Source organism: Phyllopteryx taeniolatus, chromosome 1, assembly GCF_024500385.1.
Source record: "Phyllopteryx taeniolatus isolate TA_2022b chromosome 1, UOR_Ptae_1.2, whole genome shotgun sequence".
In the NCBI taxonomy this organism is placed as follows: domain Eukaryota; kingdom Metazoa; phylum Chordata; class Actinopteri; order Syngnathiformes; family Syngnathidae; genus Phyllopteryx; species Phyllopteryx taeniolatus.
Window position 1 is genome coordinate 8,546,664 of NC_084502.1, and position 24,188 is coordinate 8,570,851.

Below are 24,188 nucleotides of genomic sequence, written 5' to 3' on the forward strand. Positions count from 1 at the left end.
CTTAAGATAGGAGGGGCAAAGTCGTGCATCCCATGTATATAAAGGAGCACGAAAACGCAAAGAACACGGATACAGACACATAGTGCTTCATACAACCCCGTAAAACCACAACAAGGGAAATGGAAATAACCTTACACATGTAACAAAAAAATCAATGTTCTATATTGTTGGCGCCCACTTTGGTGTTGACAAAAAAATATACCTCGTAAAAATCGGTTGAAAAATGAACAAATTACGCCTAATTTCCCAATGTCCATGCATTGCGATTGATGGGTACGTCGACCCTCTCAACATGGTCGCAACATGGGCATGTCGGCATTCCTGTGGTCGCTAGTCGTCGCTCCAGTCCAGGCTCTATCTCGTGTTATCTCCGATATATATGGTGCGACGCTCTGCTCCGAGGCTTGTCCCATGGATGCAACGATCATTCGATTTAAAGCCCATATGCAGCGTCACGACACAACTCGAAATATGTTCTATTTCTCGTGTTCGCCGAATGATTTTTTTTCGCCCCCCTTTGGAACAATACACAAATATAAACATATTTCAATACTGATTAATGTTTTTTGGGGGGAGCTTTCAGCGACTCCATACCTTAGAGGGAAGGACATGTTCATATTTATTTTTTTAAAGCTATAAAAAAAAAATCCAATGAGCCAGCACCACCAGTTAACCGTCAAACACAAAACTAACAGCACCGGGGCATTGTGGGTAATTTAGCTTCGGCGTCACATGTTGGGGACAGCATGGCTGGGAAAAGGTGCGGGCTATTTTTTCCCCCCCCATTCTTTTTTAGTTAGTCATACATATGTTTGCTCGAATGGACTCGCCAGTTTTAGTGTAAGACTCGATGTTGTAGTTTGGCAGTGTTGTACTGCTGAGGTGAATTCTTTTAACGCGACTGGTAGCGGGCGAGCGGGTAATGTGCTAGCTTGAGGAAGTCCTTGCTAGCTTGAGGAAGCCCTTGCTAACAACAAACCAAAGCGTGTGTTACCTGCCCTGCATATTTAATATACTGACCCTGCAAATTTTTGTCAACGATATTTGAAACTATTCTTCCTCGGTCAACCTAGTTGATTTATTAAGATGTTGTTTTTGTTGTAGGAAACTCGAGGACCTCAGTTTGGATGATTTCCTGCGGTCAGGCTGGGATTCAAATGACGAAGAGGTGACTGCAGACGAACCCCCCAAGCAAAATGGACTGAAGATAAAGGACGAGACGAAAGGACTCAATAAGTAATCTTGTCATTCTAATGGATTTAAATATATACATTCCAATCTTACAACTTAAACAATCATTTGTCCTTGTTAGGGATGACGCGAAGCACTGTAAAGCATCCCAGCACAAGGAGCAGCTGTCAAGATTAAAAAATAAAGATCCAGAGTTTTACAAGTTCCTGCAGGAAAACGATCAGAAACTCCTGAATTTTGATGACACTGATAGCTCTGAGGATGAGGATGAGGATGAGGACAAGTACCACAAACTGCCATCCATGCTGGAGGTGGGACTGACAACAATGTGTGAGTTGATGATGCATTCTTGAGCAATTCCAAATCCCCAACAAAATCATCCTTTGCATGTAGGAGGCCAGCGATGAGGAGAAAGAGGAGGCTCCAAAAGATTCTAAGAAATCCAAGACAGACGATGCCAAGAAAGTCACTGAAAAAATGATCAAAGACTGGAAAGCTTCTCTGAAAAAGGAACCTACTCTGCGTCTCGTCAGAGACATCACCCAGGCCTTCAAGGCCGCTGTTGCTACAACTAAGGGCGAAGGAGAGACCCAGTGCCGATACAAGGTGGATGACAGTTCAGGTAGGACACTTAATTTCATGTGCCGATATTATAACATAACAGTATTAACATTGTACTTCGAATGCATTTGTTTCACCTGTGGCCAAAGAGTTTTTTTTTTTTGCGCATGCACACAGTACCGACCACTGTTTTCTTTGGATCACGTTCAAATTTAGTGTGGTTGTAACAGTACATGCGATTGTCTCGCTTTCTCAGAATTTGATGAAGTAATGACTGTTTTCCTCATTCAAAGTCATTCAAAAGACATTCAACAGTTTGGCTCAATTTGATCCACTGAGAAATGTATAAAAAGCTTACTTGTCAATTGGAGCATTCGGGTAGAATAGTAGACATTGACTTTCCCAACCGCAATGACAGTTAAAGCTTGACCTTGATTAATCTGCAATCACATGTTTCGGCAATAACAACACGGGCGCCTCGCTAAAATCCACAGGTGGTCGGTCGTCATAACAAACTAGCAGCGGTGCCTCAAGCATGCGGAAATATTTTACGAAAAATGAGAGCGCTAGTCACTCGCAATATCTGCAAGTCTGTCCTCAAATATAATACAGTAAATACAAGTGTAATGAACGACGAACGCCCGTCGGAAAAGGCATCCACTTATGCTACCTGACGAGCAGCTTAAATCCTCATGTTAGCTGTCAGCAATTTCACCATTTGCCTTACTGTAACACTGAAAAGACAAGACACTATTACTGGAGATTCTGCTTCGACGACAAAACAAAGACAAGCGGTGGTTGATCAATAACCTCCTTATTGTGAAAATAAATGTTGAACCTCACCAAAAACTAGTGTTTCATTCACCCCAGAGACACACAAGCGCTTCCTCCTTCCAGTCGCCCCACCCCCCAACTCATACATCCAATCACAAATCACACTCAGACACCTTCATGGTCTCACCAACTGTGGGATCTTATATTTAAAAAAAAAAAAAAAAAGGTCTTGCAGCAATGCACGTAACACAACTGCAGGGTTGCTACAATACAGTAGTGCAAATCCATCCCTCCTTCTGTAATTTTTCAAATTATATACTACTACTATATAATCTACCACGTGTCTGAATGTGATTGGGTGAATGAGTTGTTGGGTGGGGCCAGTGCAACAGAGGACTATAAGGAGAATGAGCAAGCGAGGTTGTTGAGAGGCAAAAGTGCACAAAGCGAGTTAACAACTGAAAAAAAAATCTATTATTATTGATTACAGTAAAAACTTTTTAGAAACGCAATTAAACCTAACACCAACACCATGATTCCACCAGATGGCGCCAAAGTAATTCTCTAATGCTAAAAAAAATGGGACTTTCCTGGTTCGTCACCTCAAAACTAAGGCTAGTTTCCCCCCAAAAATCTGTGAATATGCAAATTTGCAAATACCGAACGGCGAAAATGCGAGGATTCGTTGATTTTCTTATATTGGTGTGACATTAGTGATGTCAATAACATCCAACACGTTCCCTAACTCTCTTCTGCAGTGTTTAATTCCCTGGTCCTCTTCTGCATCCGAGACATTTACAGCGCCTTCCAGCGGATGCTCAATTTAAAAGCAGATACACACCAGAAACGGTAGGCTGGGCGTCTCATGTCTGCTCACTTCTACTGCTGTCTGTTTACTTCAGTGTCAATGGAAATAAATCCATGACTTTCCTCTGTTGCTGTTGTTTTTAGGCTGGTGCTCCCACACTCTAGTAAAAAATGGCAGAAGACTCAAATAGACATCAAGATGTATCTCAATGGTGTCATTCAGGTTAGTTTACTGCCATTATTTGTGTGATGCAGTTTACGGAGTATGAGTTGATCATGTCTGAAGTTGTGCATATTCTGTGACACGATGTATTCTTTATAGCTTTACTAAAACACTCCTGTATTCTTTTTTCGTTGATGCTCTCTATCCGCAGTTGTTATCCTGTTTAACAGAGCCCACAGTCATCAGCGCTGTCCTGCGACATGCCAACCAGCTCGTACCTTATTTTCTTTGTCTTCCCAAACAGTGCCGACCCCTGGTTAAGGTAGGTTTGAAGGCTTGATGAATGTAGGCTGGAGATATTTTATTAATCTCTTGAAGGAGATGAACAATAAGTCGCCACCACCATCATAACATGTATTGCAATCGTATAGTCAGTGTTCCTCCACACCACATCTGTTCTGTTCAGCAATTATTGAAGCAGTGGAGCACAGGGGAGGAGACAAGTCGGGTCCTTGCCTTTCTGGCCCTCAACAACATCTGCAGACACAAGCAAGAAACTTATCTTGCACCAAATCTGAAGGTGAGTGACTGACATAAAAGGTACGATAAGACATTGTTTCATCGTGGATTAACATAAAGAAATAAATTTAACTTTGTCTCTCCCCAGCAAATGTACATTGCTTATGTGCAAAACTGCAAGTTCACGTCGCCCAATGCGCTGCCCATGATCAACTTCATGCAGCGCACGCTTACAGAGATGTACGCACTAGACACGCAGGCCACTTACCAGCATGCTTTTGTCTACATCCGACAACTCGCCATCCACCTCAGGAATGCCATGACCATGAAGAAAAAGGTTTGTTTCTCATCATAAGCAAAGGGAGGCAGATTACCGAACCGAAGGCATATTTTGAATGCAATCCTAAATAAAATGGGTACAGAGTTAAGAGGTACCTATACTTTTGTTTTGGGCCACACTGAGGTCATATGAGCTACATCAATACATTATCACTCAGCGTAGGTGTTGTATTTTTTTTTAAAAACGTTTAAACAAAGGTTTACCACTCTGAGTTAGGTGGTGGTCTTAAAAGTTTATACCAATGGCAATTCATCCCTTCTGAAACCTGAATAAAGTCATTTCCAGAAAAGGCATGATGAAAGAAAAGGACTCAAAAGTCATGCAAGTTATGGGTTAAAGCTTGAATTTGACGATTTTCATTTGAAATCATTGAATTTGAGGGGGCGGCACGGTGTAGACTGGTTAGCACATTTGCCTCACAGTTCTGAGGACCGGGGTTCAAATCCCGTCCCCCCCTGTGTGGAGTTTGCATGTTCTCCCTGTGCCTGCATGGGTTTTTTTCTCTCTCTGTGTGTGTGTGTGTGTGTGTGTGTGTGTGTGTATGTATATATATATATATATATATATATATATATATATATATAGTAATTGCCTAGAATAAATGTTTTAATATTACAAGAAACAAGTTGCTATCCATCCATTTCCTACCGCTTATCCGAGGTCGGGTCACGGGGGCAGTAGCTTCAGCAGGGAAGCCCAGACTTCCCGCTTCCCAGCCACTTCCTCCAGCTCTGCCGAGGGCATCCTGAGACGTTCCCAGACCAGCCGAGAGATGTAGTCTCTCCAGGGTATCCTGGGTCTCCTCCCGGTGGGATGTGCCCGGAATACCTCACCAGGGAGGCGTCCGGGAGGCATCCTAAACAGATGCCCGAGCCACTTTATCTGGCTCCTCTTGATGCGGAGGAGCAGAGGCTCTACTCCCATATGACCGAGCTTCTCAACCAATCTCTAAGGGAAAGCCTTCATCTGCAAAAAACAAAGATGCAACACTGAGGCCACCAAACCGTACCCCCGCTACGCCTCGGCTGCGCCGAGAAATTCTGTCCATAAAAGTTATGAACAGAATCTGTGACAAAGGGCAGCCTTGGCCGAGTTCAACCCACACCGGAAACGAGTCCGACTTACTGCCAGCAATGTGGCCCAAACTCTTAACACTGGTCGTACAGGAACCGAACAGCCCGTATCAGGGGGTTTGGCACCTCAGACTCTCGAAGCACCCCCACAAGACACCCCGAGGGGCACGGTCGAACGCCTTCTCCAAGTCCATTAAACACATGTAGACTGTTTGGGCGAACCCCCATGCCCCCTCAAGGACCCTGCCAAGGGTGTAGAGCTGGTCCACTGTTCCACGGCCAGGACGAAAACCACAGTGCTCCTCCTGAACCTAAGATTCGACTTCCCGATGGACACTCTTCTCCATCACCCCTAAATAGACCTTACCAGGGAGGCTGATGAGTGTGATCCCCCTGTAGTTGGAACACACCCTTGGACCACCACCCCAGTCTGCCAGTCCAGAGGCACTGTCCCCGATGTACATGCGATGTTGCAGAGGCGTGTCAACCAGGACAGCCCCACAACATCCAGAGCCTTTAGGAACGAATCTCATCCACCCCCTGGGGCCTTTCCACCGAGGAGATTTTTAACCCCCGCGGTGACCACAACCCCAGAGATAGGAGAAGCCCGCCTCAGAGAACCCAGACTCTGCTTCCTCAAGGGAAGGCGTGTCAGTGGAATTGAGGAGGTCTTCGAAGTATTCTCCCCACCGATTCACAACATCCCGAGTCGAGGTCAGCAGCGCCCCGTCCCCACTATACACAGTGTTGATGGTGCACTGCTTCCCCCTCCTGAGACGCCGGATGGTGGACCAAAATTTCCTCAAAGCCGTCCGGAAGTCGTTCTCCATGACCTCACTGAACTCCTCCCATGTCCCGAGTTTTAGCCCCAGCGACCACCAAAGGTGCATTCCGCTTAGCCATCCGGTACCCATCAGCTGCCTCAGGAGTCCCACAGGGCAAAAAGGCCCGATAGGACTCCTCCTTCAGCTTGACTGCATCCCTCACCGCTGGTGTCCACCAACGGGTTCGGGGATTGCTGCCACGACAGGCACAGACTACCTTATGGCCACAGCTCCGGTCGACCGCCTCGGCAATGGAGGCGTGGAAAATGGTCCGCTCGGACTCAATGTCCCCCGCTTCCCCTGAGACTAGGGTGAATTTCTGCCGGAGGAGGGAGTTGAAACTCCTTCTGACGGGGGATTCTGCCAGACGTTCCCAGCAGACCCTTACAATACGTTTGGGCCTGCCTGGTCGTACCGGCATCTTGCCCCACCATCGGAGCCTACTCAGCACCGCTCTCTTCGTCCAAGACATAAGGCCGCAAGTTCGATAACACGACCACAAAGTCGATCATCGAACTGCAACCTGGTGCCAAGTGCACGTGTGGACACCCTTATGCTTGAACATGGTGTTCTTTATGGACAATCTGTGGTAAGCACAGAACTCCAATCACAGAATTCCACTTGGATTCTGATCCTCCCAATCACTCCCTTTCAGGTCTCACTGTCATTGCCCATGTGAGCATTGAAGTCCCCCAGCAGAACGATGGAGTCTCCAGCGGGAGCGTTCTCCAGCACCCCCTCCAAGGACTCAAAAAAGGGTGGGTACTCTGAAATGCTGTTTGGTGCATAGGCACAAACAACAGTCAGGACCCGTCCCCACACCCAAAGGCGGACTAGGCTACCCTCTCGTCCACTGGGGGTTAACCCCAATGTACAGGTGCTGAGCCGGGGGGGCAATAAGTATACCCACACCTGCTTGGCGTCTTTCACCATGGGCAACTCCAGAGTGGAAGAGTCCAACTCTTCTCAATAGGACTGGTACAAGAGCCCAAGTCGTGCGTGGAAGCGAGCCTGAATATATCTTGTCGGAACTTCTTGACCTCACACACCAGCTCGAGCTCCTTCCCTGCCAGAGAGGTGACATTGCACGTCCCTTGTGCCAGTTTCTGTAAACGGGGATCTGATCGCCAAGGTCCCCTCCTTTGGCCACCGCTCAGCTCACACTACACCTAACCCCTGTGGCCCCTCTCACAGGTGGTGAGCCCATGGGAAGGGGTACCCACATTATCCTTTCAGGCTGTACCCGGCCGGGCCCCATGGGTGCAGGCCCGGCCACCAGGCGCTCGCCTTTGAGCCCCACCTCCAGGCCTGGCTCCAGAGTCCGGGCAAGGGAAACTGATCTCCATTTGTGTTATTCATCATAGGGTTTTTTGGAGCCATGCTTTGTCTGGTCCTCACTTAGGACCTGTTTGCCATGGGTGACCCTACCGGGGGCGTGAAGTCCCAGACAACTTGGCTCCTAGGATCATTGGGACACACAAACCCCTCCACCATGATAAAGTGACGGCTCAAGGAGGGGAGAATCAAGTTGCATTTGTGAAATTCACTTGTTAAAATCTGACTGTCTTTCCTCCAACCTTTGAATTGAATATCATATTACAACCTTCCTGTAAAATACAATTTGATTCTACTAAGAACAAAATGTCTTTGTTGTTGCAAAATTAGCCTTTTTTATTTAAAAAAGAAAAATACAATTTATTAAAAAAAAAAGTTTAAAACCGTAACATTTGTACACGCGGTACAGTCGTTTAATCAGTGTCAGGATTATGATGGGGGGTGAGGGGGGCAAAGGGATTATGAGGGGGGCAAAACACCTAAATATACCCTTATTTTTTTAATCCAATATTGATGAATTGACAGGGATACCATTTTGTGGCATTTTGTACTCATGAACAAGTTACATAGCGTTTGTAACTGCCACTATGAGTTTGTGCTTGTGTGTGTGTGTGTGTGTGTTCCTTAGGAAACGTACCAGTCCGTGTACAACTGGCAGTACATCCACTGTTTATGCCTGTGGTGTCATGTCCTCAGCACCCTGCACCCCAGTGACGTCCTCCACCCTCTCATCTATCCACTGTGCCAAGTCATCATTGGTACCATCAAGCAAGTACTTTTAGTTTATCACACTAATATTATCCAAGAGTGCACTGTGCCAAGTCATCATTGGTACCATCAAGCAAGTACTTTTAGTTTATCACACTAATATTATCCAAGAGTGCAGAAGAATTTGTATTTATTTTTATCTCAGGTCTACATTTTATTCACAGCAGGTGGCGACAGTGATCACTATGTTCTGTCCCTCAACAGGTTGGTACCCACAGCAAGATATTATCCTCTGAGGATGCATTGTTGCAGAGCCCTCACCCTGCTGTCAAGCAGTACCAATACATTTGTCCCGGTTCTCCCTTTCCTCATAGAGGTAAGACTCCATTGCGCTGTAGTGCTTAATTTATCCCCTTCAAACATGTTTATATGACCAAAATTAGCTACAGTTTCCACAGTTTTTTTTGTTTTGTTTTTTTTTTTTTTTTTTTTTTTTTTAATTTTTTTTTTATATATATAAGGTTTTTCTCCAGTCATCCTGATTTGTTCTTTATTTTGACACTTCAAAATAAGTTTCCAGTACTTCATGTTTTTGACCCTCTGAGATAAATGTATACAAAAAGGGTGAGTGCATTTTGTTGAGCTGAATTGCAGTGTTTTGTACAAATTTGGGCTGCAATAATGCAGCCACCACCTGCAGGTGTTCCCCAACACAAACACACCCACCTTTTAGTCATTTGTCTTTATTGTAAATTGAGACAATGTTAAGGTTAATGTGCTGGAGTGTTTTGCTGACTGTTTAATGTGGAAGTACACCATTTGTGAGTAAATATAGTTTCCATCCTGAGGAAAGTGTGTTTTGTGTGTTTGTGTGAGCGACAGAAAGCTTTGTTGCTTTACAAATGGTACGTTACCAACTGTCTTCTTCACAGGGTTAGGTGTTGTGCGTGTGCTTTGTGTGAGAGAAGAGAGGTTTTTTTTTGTTTTTTGTTTTTTTGCTGCCAGTAACGACTAGCTTCCCCCAATGGGAGTGGTCTTTGTGTGTGGGTTTGTGCGTGTTAGCAGTTTGACAGAAGCGATAAAGTCATGGTTGTGGCTCACACTCTGGTCTAAACACGCTGTGCAAACCACATCCTGTCTGCCTGTGCCCTTCTCCACACCCGTACACTCACGTGGAGGCCATGCCCCATTTAGCTAACTTACCCCCCACTACCATCCCAACATCAAAAACTGTGACACACTTTTTTCCCTCTGATTTTTCTCATTTACTGTGCCTCTTGTTAAAGGTAACCTGAGGTACACTGCTACTGATTTAATTAGAGCGGCAGAAGCGTGAAGAAGTGTGTCTGTGTGTGTTCTCGCCTCTCCATGGGGGGAGTATAAGTTGAAGCTGTAGCATCAGCAGTGTGTGCCATGTGCGCGTATGTGAGTGAGCATTCATGCATCAGGGTTTTTGGCCCATGCTGTCCCACTTCCCCCCTCAGACCGCCACCACATCCTCTGTTTATAGAGATAGCAGCGGCCAGCGACGCTGCTCTGCTTCGCACACACTGAGCGCATTAACGACCACACAGGCGCACAGAACCACACAATGATAAGCGGGTGTCCGAAATAGCTTCAAACACGTAGACGGCACATTTTCACTTCTGCACCATGAGCAAAAAAGCTAAAGCATCTGGACGAATAGTCAACGCGCTGGCTGGAATGTTCTCCCACAGTTTAGGAATGTGCCTCATGAATAGGGTTACATGATATTTAGTTTGAGCAATGTACGCATGTGCAATCGTCACATCGCTGGGTCTGCTGCGATGTTGGTCTTCTGGAATACAAAGTGAATCAACTGTAATATTAAAAGTGACCAACAGAGGGACCTGTTTGGACATGCTATTAGAAAGAATGTATGGCCACTGCATTTCCTATTTGAATAGAATGAAACTAAGTGGCAGCTGCGTGAGTGCGCTAGGTGCGTTCAGGGACACTGGAAATGGGAGTGAAATTGTTCTTTTGTAATGCAGTACATAATTATAAAAATGGATAACAAGGAAAATTATTATTTATATCAGAATGCTTAAGTCAAAACACTGTACGATCACACTGTGACAGTATGGAATCTGTTTTGTTTTGTAATATAAGAGTAAATAAATTATTTTGTTAATGTAGTCAGCCAGAGCGGCAAAGAATGCAAAGTTATCAATGTCCTTTCACCATCGTTCCTGTCATACTGTGTTGCGTGTTTTTGTTTGCACATTAAGGACAAAAGTCTTGTTTTTGTTTTAATTGCCAATTTAAAAATAAACAACACCATTCAAGCAACATGTTTGTAGGGTGGAAGTTGGAGCTGGCTACTGGGGTCGACTGAATGTGTGGCAACATTGGGGAAATGAAATACTAGTATTTTGAGGGGAATAGCCCATCAGCAACATATTGGTGGAAGGGGGGTAGAACTTAAAACTAGTTGGTATTTGGACCAGCAAACTTAGTTCAACATTTAGAATTTTGAACTATGTACCGAACTAGTTAATTTTGGGGAACGATGAACTGAACTTTGATCTAGTTTGCATAGAAAATAAACTTGACCGACACTGATCCTGGATTATATCACATCGCAATATATTTTGCAGCTTTAGAAAATATTGCTATGTCATGTTTTTTCTAGTATTGTGCAGCCCTAACGTGCAGCGTAGCATAAAGGGGGTAAATGAATTTTAGGCGGCACTTAACCAGTAGTAGATTTAATTCTGGTTTGTTCTTTATCAGGAAGAAACACAGGTTTACACATTACACTGATCATTATATTAATGATGATGTTGACGATTTCATTGTCTGCTTTTTTATTATTCAGGCTAATTTTGAACTCATCCATCCATGCATCTTCTATACCGCTTATCTTTGTTCAGGTTCCGGGTGTGCTGACTTTAGTTGAGAAGCAGGGTATTATTACACCCTGGATTTATTGCCAGTCAATCGTAGGTCGCATATACAACCCCAATTCCAATGAAGTTGGGACATTGTGTTAAACATAAATAAAAACAGAATACAATGATTTGCAAATCATGTTCGACCTATATTTAATTAAATGCACTACAAAGACAAGATGTTAAATGTTCAAACTGAATTAACTTTATTGTTTTTAGCAAATAATCATGAACTTAGAATTGTATGGCTGCAACACGTTCCAAAAAAGCTGGGACATGGTCATGTTTACCACTGTGGTACATCACCTTTTCTTTTAACAACATTCAATAAACGTTTGGGAACTGAGGACACTAATTGTTGAAGCTTTCTAGGTGGAATTCTTTCCCATTCTTGCTAGATGTACAGCTTCAGCTGTTCAACAGTCCGGGGTCTCCGTTGTCGTATTTTACGCTTCATAATGCGCCACACATTTTCAATGGGAGAGAGGTTTGGACTGCAGGCAGGCCAGTCTAGTACCTGCACTCTTTTACTACAAAGCCACACTGTTGTAACACGTGGATGATGTGGTTTGGCATTGTCTTGCTGAAATAGTCAGGGGCGTCCATGCAAAAGATCCTTAGATGGCAGCATATGTTTCTCCAAAACCTGTATGTACATTTCACCATTAATGCTGCCTTCACATATGTGTAAATTACACATGCTATTGGCACTAACACAGCCCCATACCATCACAGATGCTGGCTTTTGAACTTCGCATCCATAACAGTCCAGATGTTTTTTTCCTCTTTGGCCCGGAGGACACGAGGTCCACAATTTCCAAAAACAATTTGAAATGACAGAACACTTCTCCGCTTTGCATCAGTCCATCTTAGATGAGCTCGGCCCAGATAAGCCGGCGGCGTTTCTGGGTGTTGTTGATAAATGGCTTTTGCTTTGCATAGTAGAGTTTCAAGTTGCACTTACGGATGTAGCGCCGACATTACATTACATTTACTGACATTGGTTTTCTGAAGTGTTCCTCAACTTTCGCAGTCTTTTTTGCCACCTGTCCCAGCTTTTTTTGGAACGTGTTGCAGCCATAAAATTCAAAGTTAATGATTATTTGCTAAAAACAATCAAGTTCAGTCAATCAATCGGTTTGAACATTAAATATCTTGTCTTTGTTGTGTATTCAATTAAATATAGGTTGAACATGATTTACAAATCATTGTATTTTGTTTTTATTTGTTTAACACAGCGTCCCAACTTCATTGGAATTGGGGTTGTAGATAAACACATTCACATTCACACCTAAAGACAACTGTAAGTATTCAATTAACATAAAAAAGGATATTTTGGCATGTGGGAAGAAGCCAGAACATCCACAGAAACCTCTGCAAACTCCACACAGGAAGGCCAGGGCCCAGATTCGAACCCCATCCTCAGAACTGTGAGGTGGAAGTGCTAACCAATTGTGCCGTCTAGTTTTAATAACTCAAGGGGAAATTACATTTATGATCATACTAAAGTGTAATGTGCCAAGATCTTGAATTTAATGCAGGTTCATACTGAAATTATCACTTCCCTACTGTTGTGAAATTACCTTTTTTTTCCTTCTTGTACTTTTACAACTTAAATCTGGTAAAATTATTACTTTATTCTTGTAATATTAAAACGTCATTGTCTTAATTATGACTTAGTTGGGTTAAGTCCATCTTTCCCAACTGTACTTGAATGTGTTTCATGTTGCCAAAAGTGAATGCGCGCATAGTCGTGTTTAGAATTTTCAAACCAGTGGTATCCAGTACACTCGCATACTTACATGCATACATAGACATTTACTACTGTAATTTCTCGTGTATAATACGCTTTCGATTGTAATGCGCACACCTGAAGTTGACCGCCAAAATCAAGGTCTTCTACCCATATACAATACTCACCCATGATTTTCTAGCCATTCGTATGTTTATATGCTATAAAAGTTCGTCGTAACCCACTTGATTTTTTTTTTTCTACCCAACACTAATCAGTTATTTATACTAAGACGTGCTTGCTCTTTAATAATGTATTTAATACTGTGGCGCATCCAAGTGTTTAGTTTTGACAATGCGGCCTTATGGAAGCATTTTCGCCTTCCATGATGACGCTTGCCTGTAAGGGAGTTTCACCATACCAGTATCAGGGTGTTAAGTTTAACACCCAACACTCAACTTCTTCCTGCCATGTTGTGTTGTGCGTCTTTCTGTGAAAGAGGCTAGTGTGTTTAGGTACCCCAGCTGAAGTTCTTTGGTACAGGTGAACATTCTACATCTACATTATTTGTCCCAGCTCCTGAGACACTTTTGTAGTGACACTAATTACCCTTCAACCTCGCATAACAAAACAACAATATCCTCCCTGTGATAATATGACTCTACTGCGTCACTGGTCATTTTCAGCCATTGCAGCTGCTGTTATTTACCCTTGTTGCCCAAAGCTCAGACTTAAAAGCATTGCCAAGTGAAATGCCACAGTAAACACTGCTTAGTACTGACACCCCAACATGTTATGACGGGATTAGGGGAACCACTACATGACATGAAAGGTGCTCCCCTCTCCTAAGGACGACTAAGGCCAAAACAATTGCAGACAATTTATTTACACCTAAACATAGGCAGGAAAAGGCCCAAAACAACAAATAAAACAGTCCATTGTACCAACTGAACTTCCTAAACCAAAAATAAAGTCAAACACAGGTCTCTTATCTGACTCCTGTCAAACATAAACAGGCAAAAACATTGAAAACAAAATGCCTGCCCACCCCTACAGCTATCTGGACTGATTTCTTACATCATTTGAAGAGTTTAGTAAACTAGTAGACACTAAGAACCATCCAAACATGTCTACAGTGGCATTCTTTTATACAATGGTTTTGAAGCTGCTAGTTCATGTTAATCATTTCCTTCACAGATCTTTCAGCAAGTGGACTTCAACAAAAAACCAGGACGAATGAGTAAGAAGCCAATCAACTTTGCAGTCATCCTGAAGCTGAACAAAATAAACCTGATGGAGAAAGCATACAAGGTATCAATAACAATAATAATACATATTCAACAATAACTTTTTGGGTTTGCACCCTTTTTGAGATTCACAAGAAAGGGGGCACTCTTAGATAAAAGCAAAGTTTTTGGGGTGTTGATTTGAAGATTGTGAAAAGTTGTAAAAGGATGTTAAGCTTTAATTTGTTGATGACATTTTAAGTACAGTACAGCACTTTGTAGTACAGTTCCAATTTTATTAGATTTTTTTAGTTTTCGTTCTATGAACTAACTTTTTAAACGACTGATTTCAAGTTCAAATCATTGCACATGGACCAGTGTACAATATAAAATGGATTGTGACGTTGGTGTAAATAGGCACAGTTGATCATAGTTTTACATGTGCATCTGATTTTGATTGCACTGAGGAAGAGCATCTGATCTGATGAGTGATTGTTTTGTGATGTTTTTTTCACGTTATACACCTGACACTGTGTGCCAAGTGTCTGTTTGCACACATAAGGGGATTAAGCAAGCACTCTAAAGTCTGCCTTCCAGGCCTCTAAAACTGTCCCCAAATCACAATGCTCGGTGCCGCAGCCAAGAGGATTAGAGCACGGCCCTCTGGGATTATTGCCTGCACAGTTTGTAATGGCCGTTTTTCCCACCTGACAAACACTCATGATAATCTAGCGTCTCTTCCTGAATGTTTACTCATAAACCCTGACAATACCGTTTACAAAAGTACATTCCATTTTGGTCGAAATAGTATTTTTCAATGACATTTTATCAAGTTGTTGTAGTGAATGCACACACTGTGTAGTGTCTTGACATCAAACCGTTTGGAGTTTTCCTGGTTGACATGGCTAGCTACAGCTTTTACTTGCCCATTTGTTTTGTACGGAATTTGCTTGCACGATAGAGCCATGTCTAATGTTGCACGCAACTCTGTTTTAGGATGGATTGATCGACCAGCTTTATGACCTGATGCTGGAATATTTCCACACTCAGGCGAGCTCCATTGGCTTCCCAGAGCTCGCCCTGCCCACTGTCCTTCAGGTAACATACATGTTGTGGTCGTCAGAAAGTCTCCCCGTGTCTTCTGCTTAAATGCTGCACTCTCCTTAAGTAAATGTACAGTTTCCATGTTGAAGAACATACCATATGCTAAAGGTCCCATATTTTGTCTCTGTGGACCTCCATAGAGTTAATCTCTAACATAGATTTAGTATAAAAGTGTCAATTTCATTTAAAAAAACACCTTGGTTTTGTCATGCGGTTGTCCGACCCAATTCTGTATCCGCTGTGTCCATATTTGTCTATATTTGTCGCTGTCCCTTTCCTCTGATTAGTTGCCTCCGTGTTAGTAGTCTGGAATGCGTGGACTATTTTAATTAATATTTCACGTTTAGTGAGGCACTAAAGAGCCAATATTACATCCCAAAGACTAGAAAAAGTTGGTTCGGTAAAATATGGTACCTTTAAGGAATTGAAAGGATTTTTCCAAAACAATGGTTACTACCGTAATTTCTCATGTATAATACGCACCCCCAAAGTTGACCCCAAAATTCTGGAAAACCCCTCTATAATGCATGATTTTGCTTCTACCCATATGATCAAAACATGAAGTATTATCTATATTGTATTTTGTTAGTTTTTTTTAAAGAATTATTTTGAATTTAAGCACTTTATTTGACCATGTAATATTATCTTTTTTATTTGCTCTTATTTTGAAATTCATAGCCCTACTTTTATTTAGTAAATTAAAAAACACAGTTGTGCTCATATGTTTGATTAACCAGGCAGAATTTGTAAGATGGGTACAATTATTTAAAGAAAACATGAAGGACCAGGCGAAGCACAGTGAATTTTATTTTAATGGGATTCAAATTAAACGGTCAAGCATTGCACAAAAGCATTATCATTAAACAAAACATAACCATAAAGAAATTAATGATGGTTGTTGTTCAGTCATCATTCATATTAGAAATAATAATAATATTTCACAAATTCTGCCAGGGTATGGAAACTTATGAGCACAACTGTACATATATGCAGTCATACGTACCCCTGTCATATTACACACAATACAATACAATGAAAGTGTACAGCTTTTTCATAACCTCTAGATGGCGGCGTACATTTATAAAATGTGAAAGTTTTTTCATTTTCCCCTATACCTATGTATAATGTGCACTATTGACTTGACATTTTGGGGGGGCGGGAGGATGCGTGTTATACACGGGAAATTGCGGTAATTTGTTTTCACCTCTGTGAGGTGGCTTTATTTGTTGTGTTCTGTATAGACAGCACTGACACAGAATGGGCAATTTTGCACCTCCAATTTCTCACCACCTTTGTGTGAATTTCACAACGGGGGAGAGGGGTGTTAAATTTAACAAACACACGAACACATACATACACACACAAACATACACACGTAGAGGTGTATCTCAATAAATTAGACGTCATGTATTTCGTAGTTCAAGTCAAAAACTTTTGTATTACTTTTGTATTCACTGAATCAAATAGACAGGGTTATGATTTTATTGATTTTGTTTGTTTTACAACTAACGAAAACCCACATTTGACTATCGCCAAGAAATTAGAATGTTACATAAGAAGCAGTTAAAAAGATTTGAATATGGAAATAAGTTTAGAATTGGCCTCCTGAAAAGTATTTTCTTTTGTTGAATGAATCTATTACTTATGGGTTTCACTTTTGGAATTGGAGTCCCGAAATACATCGAACTCTCCTATTCTAATTTATTGAGATGCACCTGTATTGTATTTAGAGCAATGACACTGTAATTGTGCTTTGAGCTTTCGTCTATTTGGGATACATGAGAATATCTAAGATGTCTGTTGGGATACACTGTGATGACAGTCTGATGATTTTGTCATGTTTCTATTAGTAGTAGACTCATCAATTATTCATTCATTCATTCATCATCCGTTCCGCTTATCCTCACTATTTTTAATTAACGTAGACTAATAAATACTCTGGAGCTGCTTATCATTTAAAATTGTTCCTACAAACTGTGTTCAAGTGCTTTTTTCCTACCACACCCCCACCCCTAACCCTCTTCCTCCTCCAGCTGAAAGCGTTCCTGAAAGAATGCAAAGTGGCCAATTACTGCAAGGCGGTGCGCCAGCTGCTTGAGAAGGTGCAGGAGAACAGCAACCACATCACAGCAAGGCGACAAAATGCACCCTTCGGCGTGGCTGATGCCAGCGCTGTGGTGAGTGCAGACCATAGGGAGCTAAAAAGAGCCTATTATTATTGTTGTTGTTGTCGTTGTTGTTGTTTGTTCTGACAAACATATTTCAGTACAGCTTTTGAATATACATACATGTGGTTTTTAAAATGTTAAATGTATGTATCAAAATTATTTATGCATATAGCCGCGGCTTACACGTTTTAGAGCTCCACAAATAGCTTTACAAGTTTTTCAGATTCACAAATATGTCCGCGCTTTACACGCATTTTTCAGATCCACGAATATATCTACGATTTACATTTTTCAAATCCATAAATATATCTGTGATTTACACGTTTTTCAAATCCACAAATATATCCGTGGCTTACACGTGTTTTTCAGATCCACAAATGTATCTGCGATTTACACGTTTTTTAACGTTGTGTGCGCATTTATCAAGACTTTACACCGATCTGATCGGCTTGATCGGTATCGGCCGATAATTAGCATTTTATGCTGGTCGGCTTTAATGGCATTCGCCGATCCGATCAATGACGTCGTTGATCGCCTCCGCAAAAGACATTTACTCCGCGTCGCCATCGTGTACAGTATATTTGAAACCAAAAGCTAGTTTATTTTTAGCCTTGTCGCGTCTTTTGACGCAGTACTGTAAATATTTGACCACCAATAAAGTTATTAAAAAAAACAAAAAAAAACGTCGGCAGTGTGGGACAGACAACATGTAATGCGTGGAGCAGACTACAAGACAAATTTGGTCTTTCACAATTGCACTATGTCAGACTACTGACATATTCCGATACCACCGCATCCCGTTTTTTTTACCATAATCAGGCTTGTCAACTCAAATGCGACCGGATACACTCGTTACCGTGGCGACGACAACAAGAGTGGCTCGCGGCGACTGTATTATAAGAACAAAATGGGGTAAAATGTGCGTTGGTGGTCACCGGTGCTCAGGACAGGAGAGTACGTTGTTTTGAGTATTGCTTAAAGTATGTGCACTTACTTTTAATACGATGCGGCTCGCAAGGAGGCAACAAAACGGTATGTAACGTCTGTCGAATCATGCTCTAAAGTCCACCGAAAGTTCGAGTGAAGTAAGCGGACTCGCGTTCTTGGCAGAATAGACCCGAGTGGTGCCCGAGTACTTTTGTAGGATGTTAGCGATAGTCAGACGATTCCTAGTAGTCATCTGGATGACTTAGCAGAAGTGTTGGTTCTGTTAAGTGATGTTTAGAATTGTTGTTGTTGTTGTTTTTTTGGGCGGGGAGCTAGGTTTGTACTTCCTGTGTTTGTTGACTTATCCTTGCATTATTGGGATTCTCAGACGTTATATTTTTGTGAAAATACAGTTGTTTTGTGAGGTTCTTAAGCTAGCAGCCAACCCTTGGTATGTTTTTTTTTAACATTTTACATTACATTAGTGGTTGTTTTCCTACTTTATATTTGTGTTATAGTTAGGGGTGCAACAGATCTAAAAAACCACGGTGCGGATTGTGTCAAGGATTTGAGTCTTGGTTTGGATAATTTTTTGAATCGGCAAAAAAAACAACAAACATAACCTTGTCCTCCATTTATTGTGTACAACACTTTTGCTCTTTAAATCAAACTCGGCAACTTAAACTCAAAATGTCAAATTTAGCCATTTAAATTGTATAACACTTTAAATGGCTAAATGGTATTTAGGGGGGGGGGATTACTGCATGCAGATAATCAGTTTATGAATGGCTCACCAATTTATTATCGTATAAGTAGTTAGTTTATGAACAGATAGCCAGTTGATGGGAAAAAATCTTTTGAGTGTACTGAATCACTAGAATCTGTTTGTTCACCGCATGCGAAAGCAGGTGAGCTTGCGTGTGCCGAGCCCGCAGCGAGCACATTTGGTGTTAACGCTTGATGAAATCCCAAATTCGACCAACATCACAGAACGGATTGTGGTCGAACTTTGAGCTTCCGCGTATGCCCTTTGTTGACTTCCTATAAGAAACACCAAAGTACATTTTCTACTTTTTTGATCCCTCCGCCCTCCTCAGGTGGCGTGGGAGAAGGCGATTGAGAAGGAGGGCACGCCGCTTAGCAAATACTTCAGCCAGTGGAAGAAGTTGAGAGAGAAGGAGATTCAGTTGGAGATTTCTGGCAAAGAAAGGGTAAATATCCAACCAGAGACAACACAAACGTCCTTCACACATCTCGCAAATCAATTAAGGCTTTGACTTGATGACTTGGCAGCATTGGCCAGTGTTATCACATAAAGCAGGAAACACTCGTTCTGTTCAGGACCACAATGCAAAAACCACCAACACTGTTTTGTGTTTTGTAAAGATGGAGGATCTGAACTTGCCAGTAATTAAGCGCAAGAAGATTCATGAGAAGAAAGCAGAGGACAAGAAGGAGTTTAAGGGTTTGTTTGAAAGCGACTCTGACGATGATGACGAGGAGGATACTGGACTCAAAATCAAAGGTAAGGGTTTGGATCGTTTAGAAATACAAAAACAGTCTCCCAGTTCAGAAGCCGGCCAGAGTCGGGGGAAAAAAATGCCTCAAAGGTCACAAAAAAACTTGAAGGTGGATCCGTCATCCTGCAAGATGTCGGTTTTTCCATTTTGGGGCCTTTTTTTATCTTTATTTTTTGCCAAAGTAAGTCCTCTAACTGCTCTATGCATTCTCACTATTTCTCAAAGGTAGAGTTTGATTGATTTAACATTGTACATTATTATAGCGGTGAATTTCTTACATTTAAGCTAAGGCGTTAACGTTTAAGAAATGATCTGTGAGGTTCACAGGCAACAAGACCGTTTGCACCTTCCACATTTCTGTTAGTGTTTAAAGGTTTTTAATGTATTAGAATTGTGGTGGAAACTAACATTTGTTTCAGGGTTTCCGGGCAAAAAAAACAAAAACAAACAAACAAACAAAAGTCTTCCATTTCATTCAGTCAGTCACAGAGCACTTGTCCTGAGCTGAGATTTGAACTCGGATCCTTTTGACCTTTCGACCACACGATAAACATTACTGCATTGTCTTTGGAAAACTTTCCAAGTATTTAATGGATTTGTATTTAACATACAGTCATAAAACAAAAAAAAATATTAGACCACCCTTATTTCTTGTTCATTTGAATAAATGCAGTGACCGTGACAAAAATGCAGTCGCTTCCATAATTCCTTGTCCTATTTGACATGCTTTTAAATATCAAGAAAACCATGGAAAATGGCTCTATCATTTTTTGAATTAAACACTTTTGAGCTATTTCTGTTTCTCATTATTATATTTGTCCAAACAAATGTTACTTTAGATGCACCATGCATTACAAATGAAGAAGAAACTGAAGAAACAGGGTCGGTCTAATCATTTTTTTCCCATGACTGTAGGTCTGAATGAACAGCAGTGATTTGGTTAAGTGTATGTTTGTGTACAACAGAAGTAGCACTTCAAAATATGGTGATACATGTTATGATGATGACTGATAAATGATAAATGGATGGGCCAGGCAGCGTCCAAGAACGGATTGCGTTCAACCTTAGGGGTCTGACTGTATGTGTTGCCCATGTTGGCCTCTTGGGGGCGGTGTTTTGCTACCTCTGAATTCACACAGGAAGATTCAAAAGGTGATGTCTGGGGTTTGTCCTGGATTCTCTTTTTTGACACAGTCCTTTGGTTTTATTTTAGGCTTATTTAAAGGAAATCAACCTGTAAATGTACATCTTAGATTAACCCCCCCCAAAAATAATAATGTTATTGTGTGTTGTTTTGTGCCTTGTCCTTTCGGAGCGGTCGCCACAGGTCATGCCTTCCTTTTCCAGCATTACATTGGGAAGCGTACACGAAAGCGGGGGAAGCAGAGGGAAAGAGGAGTAGGCAGTGGGATTTAAAAAAGAAAAAATTCTCCCCCTCCCCCTTTTAATGCATCTGGACTTCATTGTCGGGAGAGTCCCCGCAAACGCACGTGCAGCCCCCCCCCAATCCCTCTTTCCCTCCGCCCAGTACAAACACAAACTGACCTCCGTCGACAGGAAGTACGGGCCCGGCTGCCTGCGGGAGTTCCTAATTCAAACCAGACCAGTGGAACAGCCAGAGGTGGCGGCTTCCTCTCTTGCTTTCTTTGGCGCTCGCGCACACACGCAGATGACGGCACACGAATACAAACCCCGTTGTCCGGTCTCGAGTCTTCAGAAGCGTCTTTGTTGACGCGCACGGCCCTGGAACACGCAGGAGCGGCTAATGATGTTGTGTTTGTGGGTGGGGCGGGGGATTAGAAGTCCATCCGTCCGTCCATTTTCTTTACCGCTTCTCCTCTCGGTCATTTTGGGGCAACCTTAAAGGTAGTGCTTTTAATAGCGGAACAGTAAGGAAGTCAGAGTGAGTTGCCATTGAATTTATATTTGTCCACGTTGATGCGTCTGCATTTAAGGTGTGTGTGCATGCGTGCACAGTGTATCAGACAGGAGGAAACCGCTCTGTAGTGTGTGTGTGTGTGTGTGTGTGTGTGTGTGTGTGTGTGTGTGTGTCTTCGTCTACTCCCTCAGCCTCTCATCACACCCCAACTTCAAAGCCTGTGAACCCCCGTTGTCCCTTTGGCTATTCCACGCACGCACAAACACGCACAGAACCTCCATCATAAGTGTCCCTATGAAACCTGCCTGCAATCTCCATTTGCTATATTTAGGCTGTGAGCCGAAGACGTCTGAAATTGCCAGTAGTAAACTGTCACGGGTGTTTGTGCGACGCAGGCGGCGGCTGTAATCGACTTTGGGTTCCATCTTCTGGGAGGGAGGGGGAGGGGGTGGGGGGGGACGCACGCACTCTTCAGAGCTGCCTCTGATGCTTGGCCCACATCGAGGTGTCTCCAAAGCACGCCAGCCGTGTAGCAACGCGAACTTGGGGAAAGTCAACAGAGGGGGGAAAAAATGTTTTTATCTGCTTGTAATGTTCTCTCTCGCTCACTCTCTCTCCTTCCTTCTCTCCCTCCCTCCCTCCCCGCCTCCCTCCCCCTCTCTGTCTGTGTCTAGATAAAAAGGGCAGCCAGGGGTCACTTGATGATGCTGATGATGAAGTTCTTGAAGGGCGGTCTGACATGAGCGATGGAGATTCTGGTGGGTGTAAAAATGATGAACACATTTTATATCACATCTTAAGTCTTTTAAGAAAAGGGGTATGTTGGGGGGACTGAATTTATTCTCATATATTTATAAAATACTTTTTTCCCCTCAATTTTCTAAATATGTTTGTTTTTGTTGTAATAGTTAACTGTTCATAAAATGTATTGTTTTTCCTTTATTGTAATATTGCGACTGATATATTTTTGTAATTTTACGTCTTTATTCTCAGGGAGAAGAAAATATGGAATATATTTACTAGTTGCCTGCAATAATTTAATATTCTTTTTATAAACCTAAAAGTCTAATTTATCTCTGGTTTTACCCTATTGTTGTATAATTACGACTGAATGTCACATTACAAAGATGTTTTGTTGTTTTAATAGTTTGGCATTTTGTTGTAATGCTGAAAGTTGGCATCATTTCCAATCGATTGCGGTGATGCAGAAAGATGAAAAGGAAAAAAAAAAAAACTGTCAACCTTCAGCTATCAAATTGTTTTTGTGCTGTCATTTTCGAACCTTAAAATCCATTTTCTTGTCGTGCTGTTGCAGAAGAGGAAGAGGACGACGAAGAAGACGAGAAGGCGTCAAAGGCCCCTCAGCCGTTGTCGTCGTCTGCTCTCATCGAGCTGGCCGAAGGAGACGACGATGTGGTGGAGGACTTGGAGCTGTCCGACGACGACGACTGACTGACTCTCACCGGGGGAAAAAAAAAACGTTTCAACGTTTAACATGCACGAGATGTCTTTTCCTGTGTACAGTACAAACACATTCTTATGTCCTTTTATAAAGCATAAACTTGCATAACAGTCTTGCGTGTCCAATTTTGCCTTTGTGAAATATGCTCGACCGCGTTGTTGGGTAACCCACTTTTGAAACGATTATCCAGATCCGAAACATTTCCTGACCCAGACCTTTGCGTGAAACACTGGCTTGTGAACCTTAGCTCAAAACCCTAAACCTCGTTTGAATCCCTACTTTGAAGCGCTAACCTTGGCTTGAAACCGGAACCTTCGTTTAAAGCCCTAGCCTAGATTTGGAACATCATTTTCCAAACCAAACCCTTTCGCCTAAAACCCTAAACCTTGTTTGAAACCCTAGCCGTAGCTTGAACCCCGAATTTAAAAACCCTAACACTGACTTGAAACTCTACTTTGAAACGCTAAACCAGAGGTGTACAAACTACGGCCTGGGGCCATTTTTCTGCGTCCCGAGGCGTATACTAAAAATGACATTTGGCACGGCTCATGACGGATTGGGGAAAAAAAGAAATTGGAGCTGGGCAATGTGAGAAGTGTGAGTGTCGAAAAAATTGTTTGGGGGGGGGGGGGGTCCTTCCCCACCGGTGTGGTTGATGGGCTCCCAAAACTAAAATTGGTTTTATATACTGTAAAGCTTTTCTGGATATGCAAAGATGCAAACAAACTGTTGATAGCTGAAACAGTAACATTTCTATTCAAAACAAGATTTACATTTTTTTTAATTTTAGAAGCAAAATAGTTTCTTGCACTTTCTGCTCCGTGTCAACGTCCAGTTTGTGAACATATCACATTATTGATGCTCGAGTAACTGCTTTGAAACTGGTCAGTTCACAACAGATTGCAAAATGTTTTGGCTCTGAATTTGGAAATTGGATCCGGCTGTAGGGGTGGTTCTATT

General features: G+C 42.3%; 1 protein-coding gene across 1 annotated transcript; it reads left to right on the top strand.

Annotated features, from left to right (window-relative positions):
* Positions 1 to 651: 651 nt before the first annotated feature.
* On the top strand, positions 652 to 23,338 carry noc2l (NOC2-like nucleolar associated transcriptional repressor). The gene is made up of 18 exons (XM_061768535.1): positions 652 to 760; positions 1,105 to 1,236; positions 1,313 to 1,502; positions 1,585 to 1,813; positions 3,285 to 3,375; positions 3,478 to 3,556; positions 3,708 to 3,818; positions 3,963 to 4,076; positions 4,164 to 4,352; positions 8,216 to 8,355; positions 8,560 to 8,671; positions 14,140 to 14,253; positions 15,165 to 15,266; positions 17,306 to 17,449; positions 19,465 to 19,578; positions 19,754 to 19,892; positions 22,441 to 22,524; positions 23,082 to 23,338. Exons 1-18 carry the CDS (start codon positions 747 to 749, stop codon positions 23,216 to 23,218), a joined length of 2,235 nt encoding a protein of 744 aa, XP_061624519.1. The 5' UTR covers positions 652 to 746; the 3' UTR covers positions 23,219 to 23,338.
* The last annotated feature ends 850 nt before the right edge of the window (positions 23,339 to 24,188 follow it).

Bases quoted from the DNA above. Each gene is read 5' to 3' on its own strand.
- noc2l (XM_061768535.1), top strand. The intron at 4,353-8,215 runs GTTTGTTTCTCA...TGTGTTCCTTAG, and splicing joins CCATGACCATGAAGAAAAAG to GAAACGTACCAGTCCGTGTA. The intron at 19,579-19,753 runs GTAAATATCCAA...TGTTTTGTAAAG, and splicing joins AGATTTCTGGCAAAGAAAGG to ATGGAGGATCTGAACTTGCC.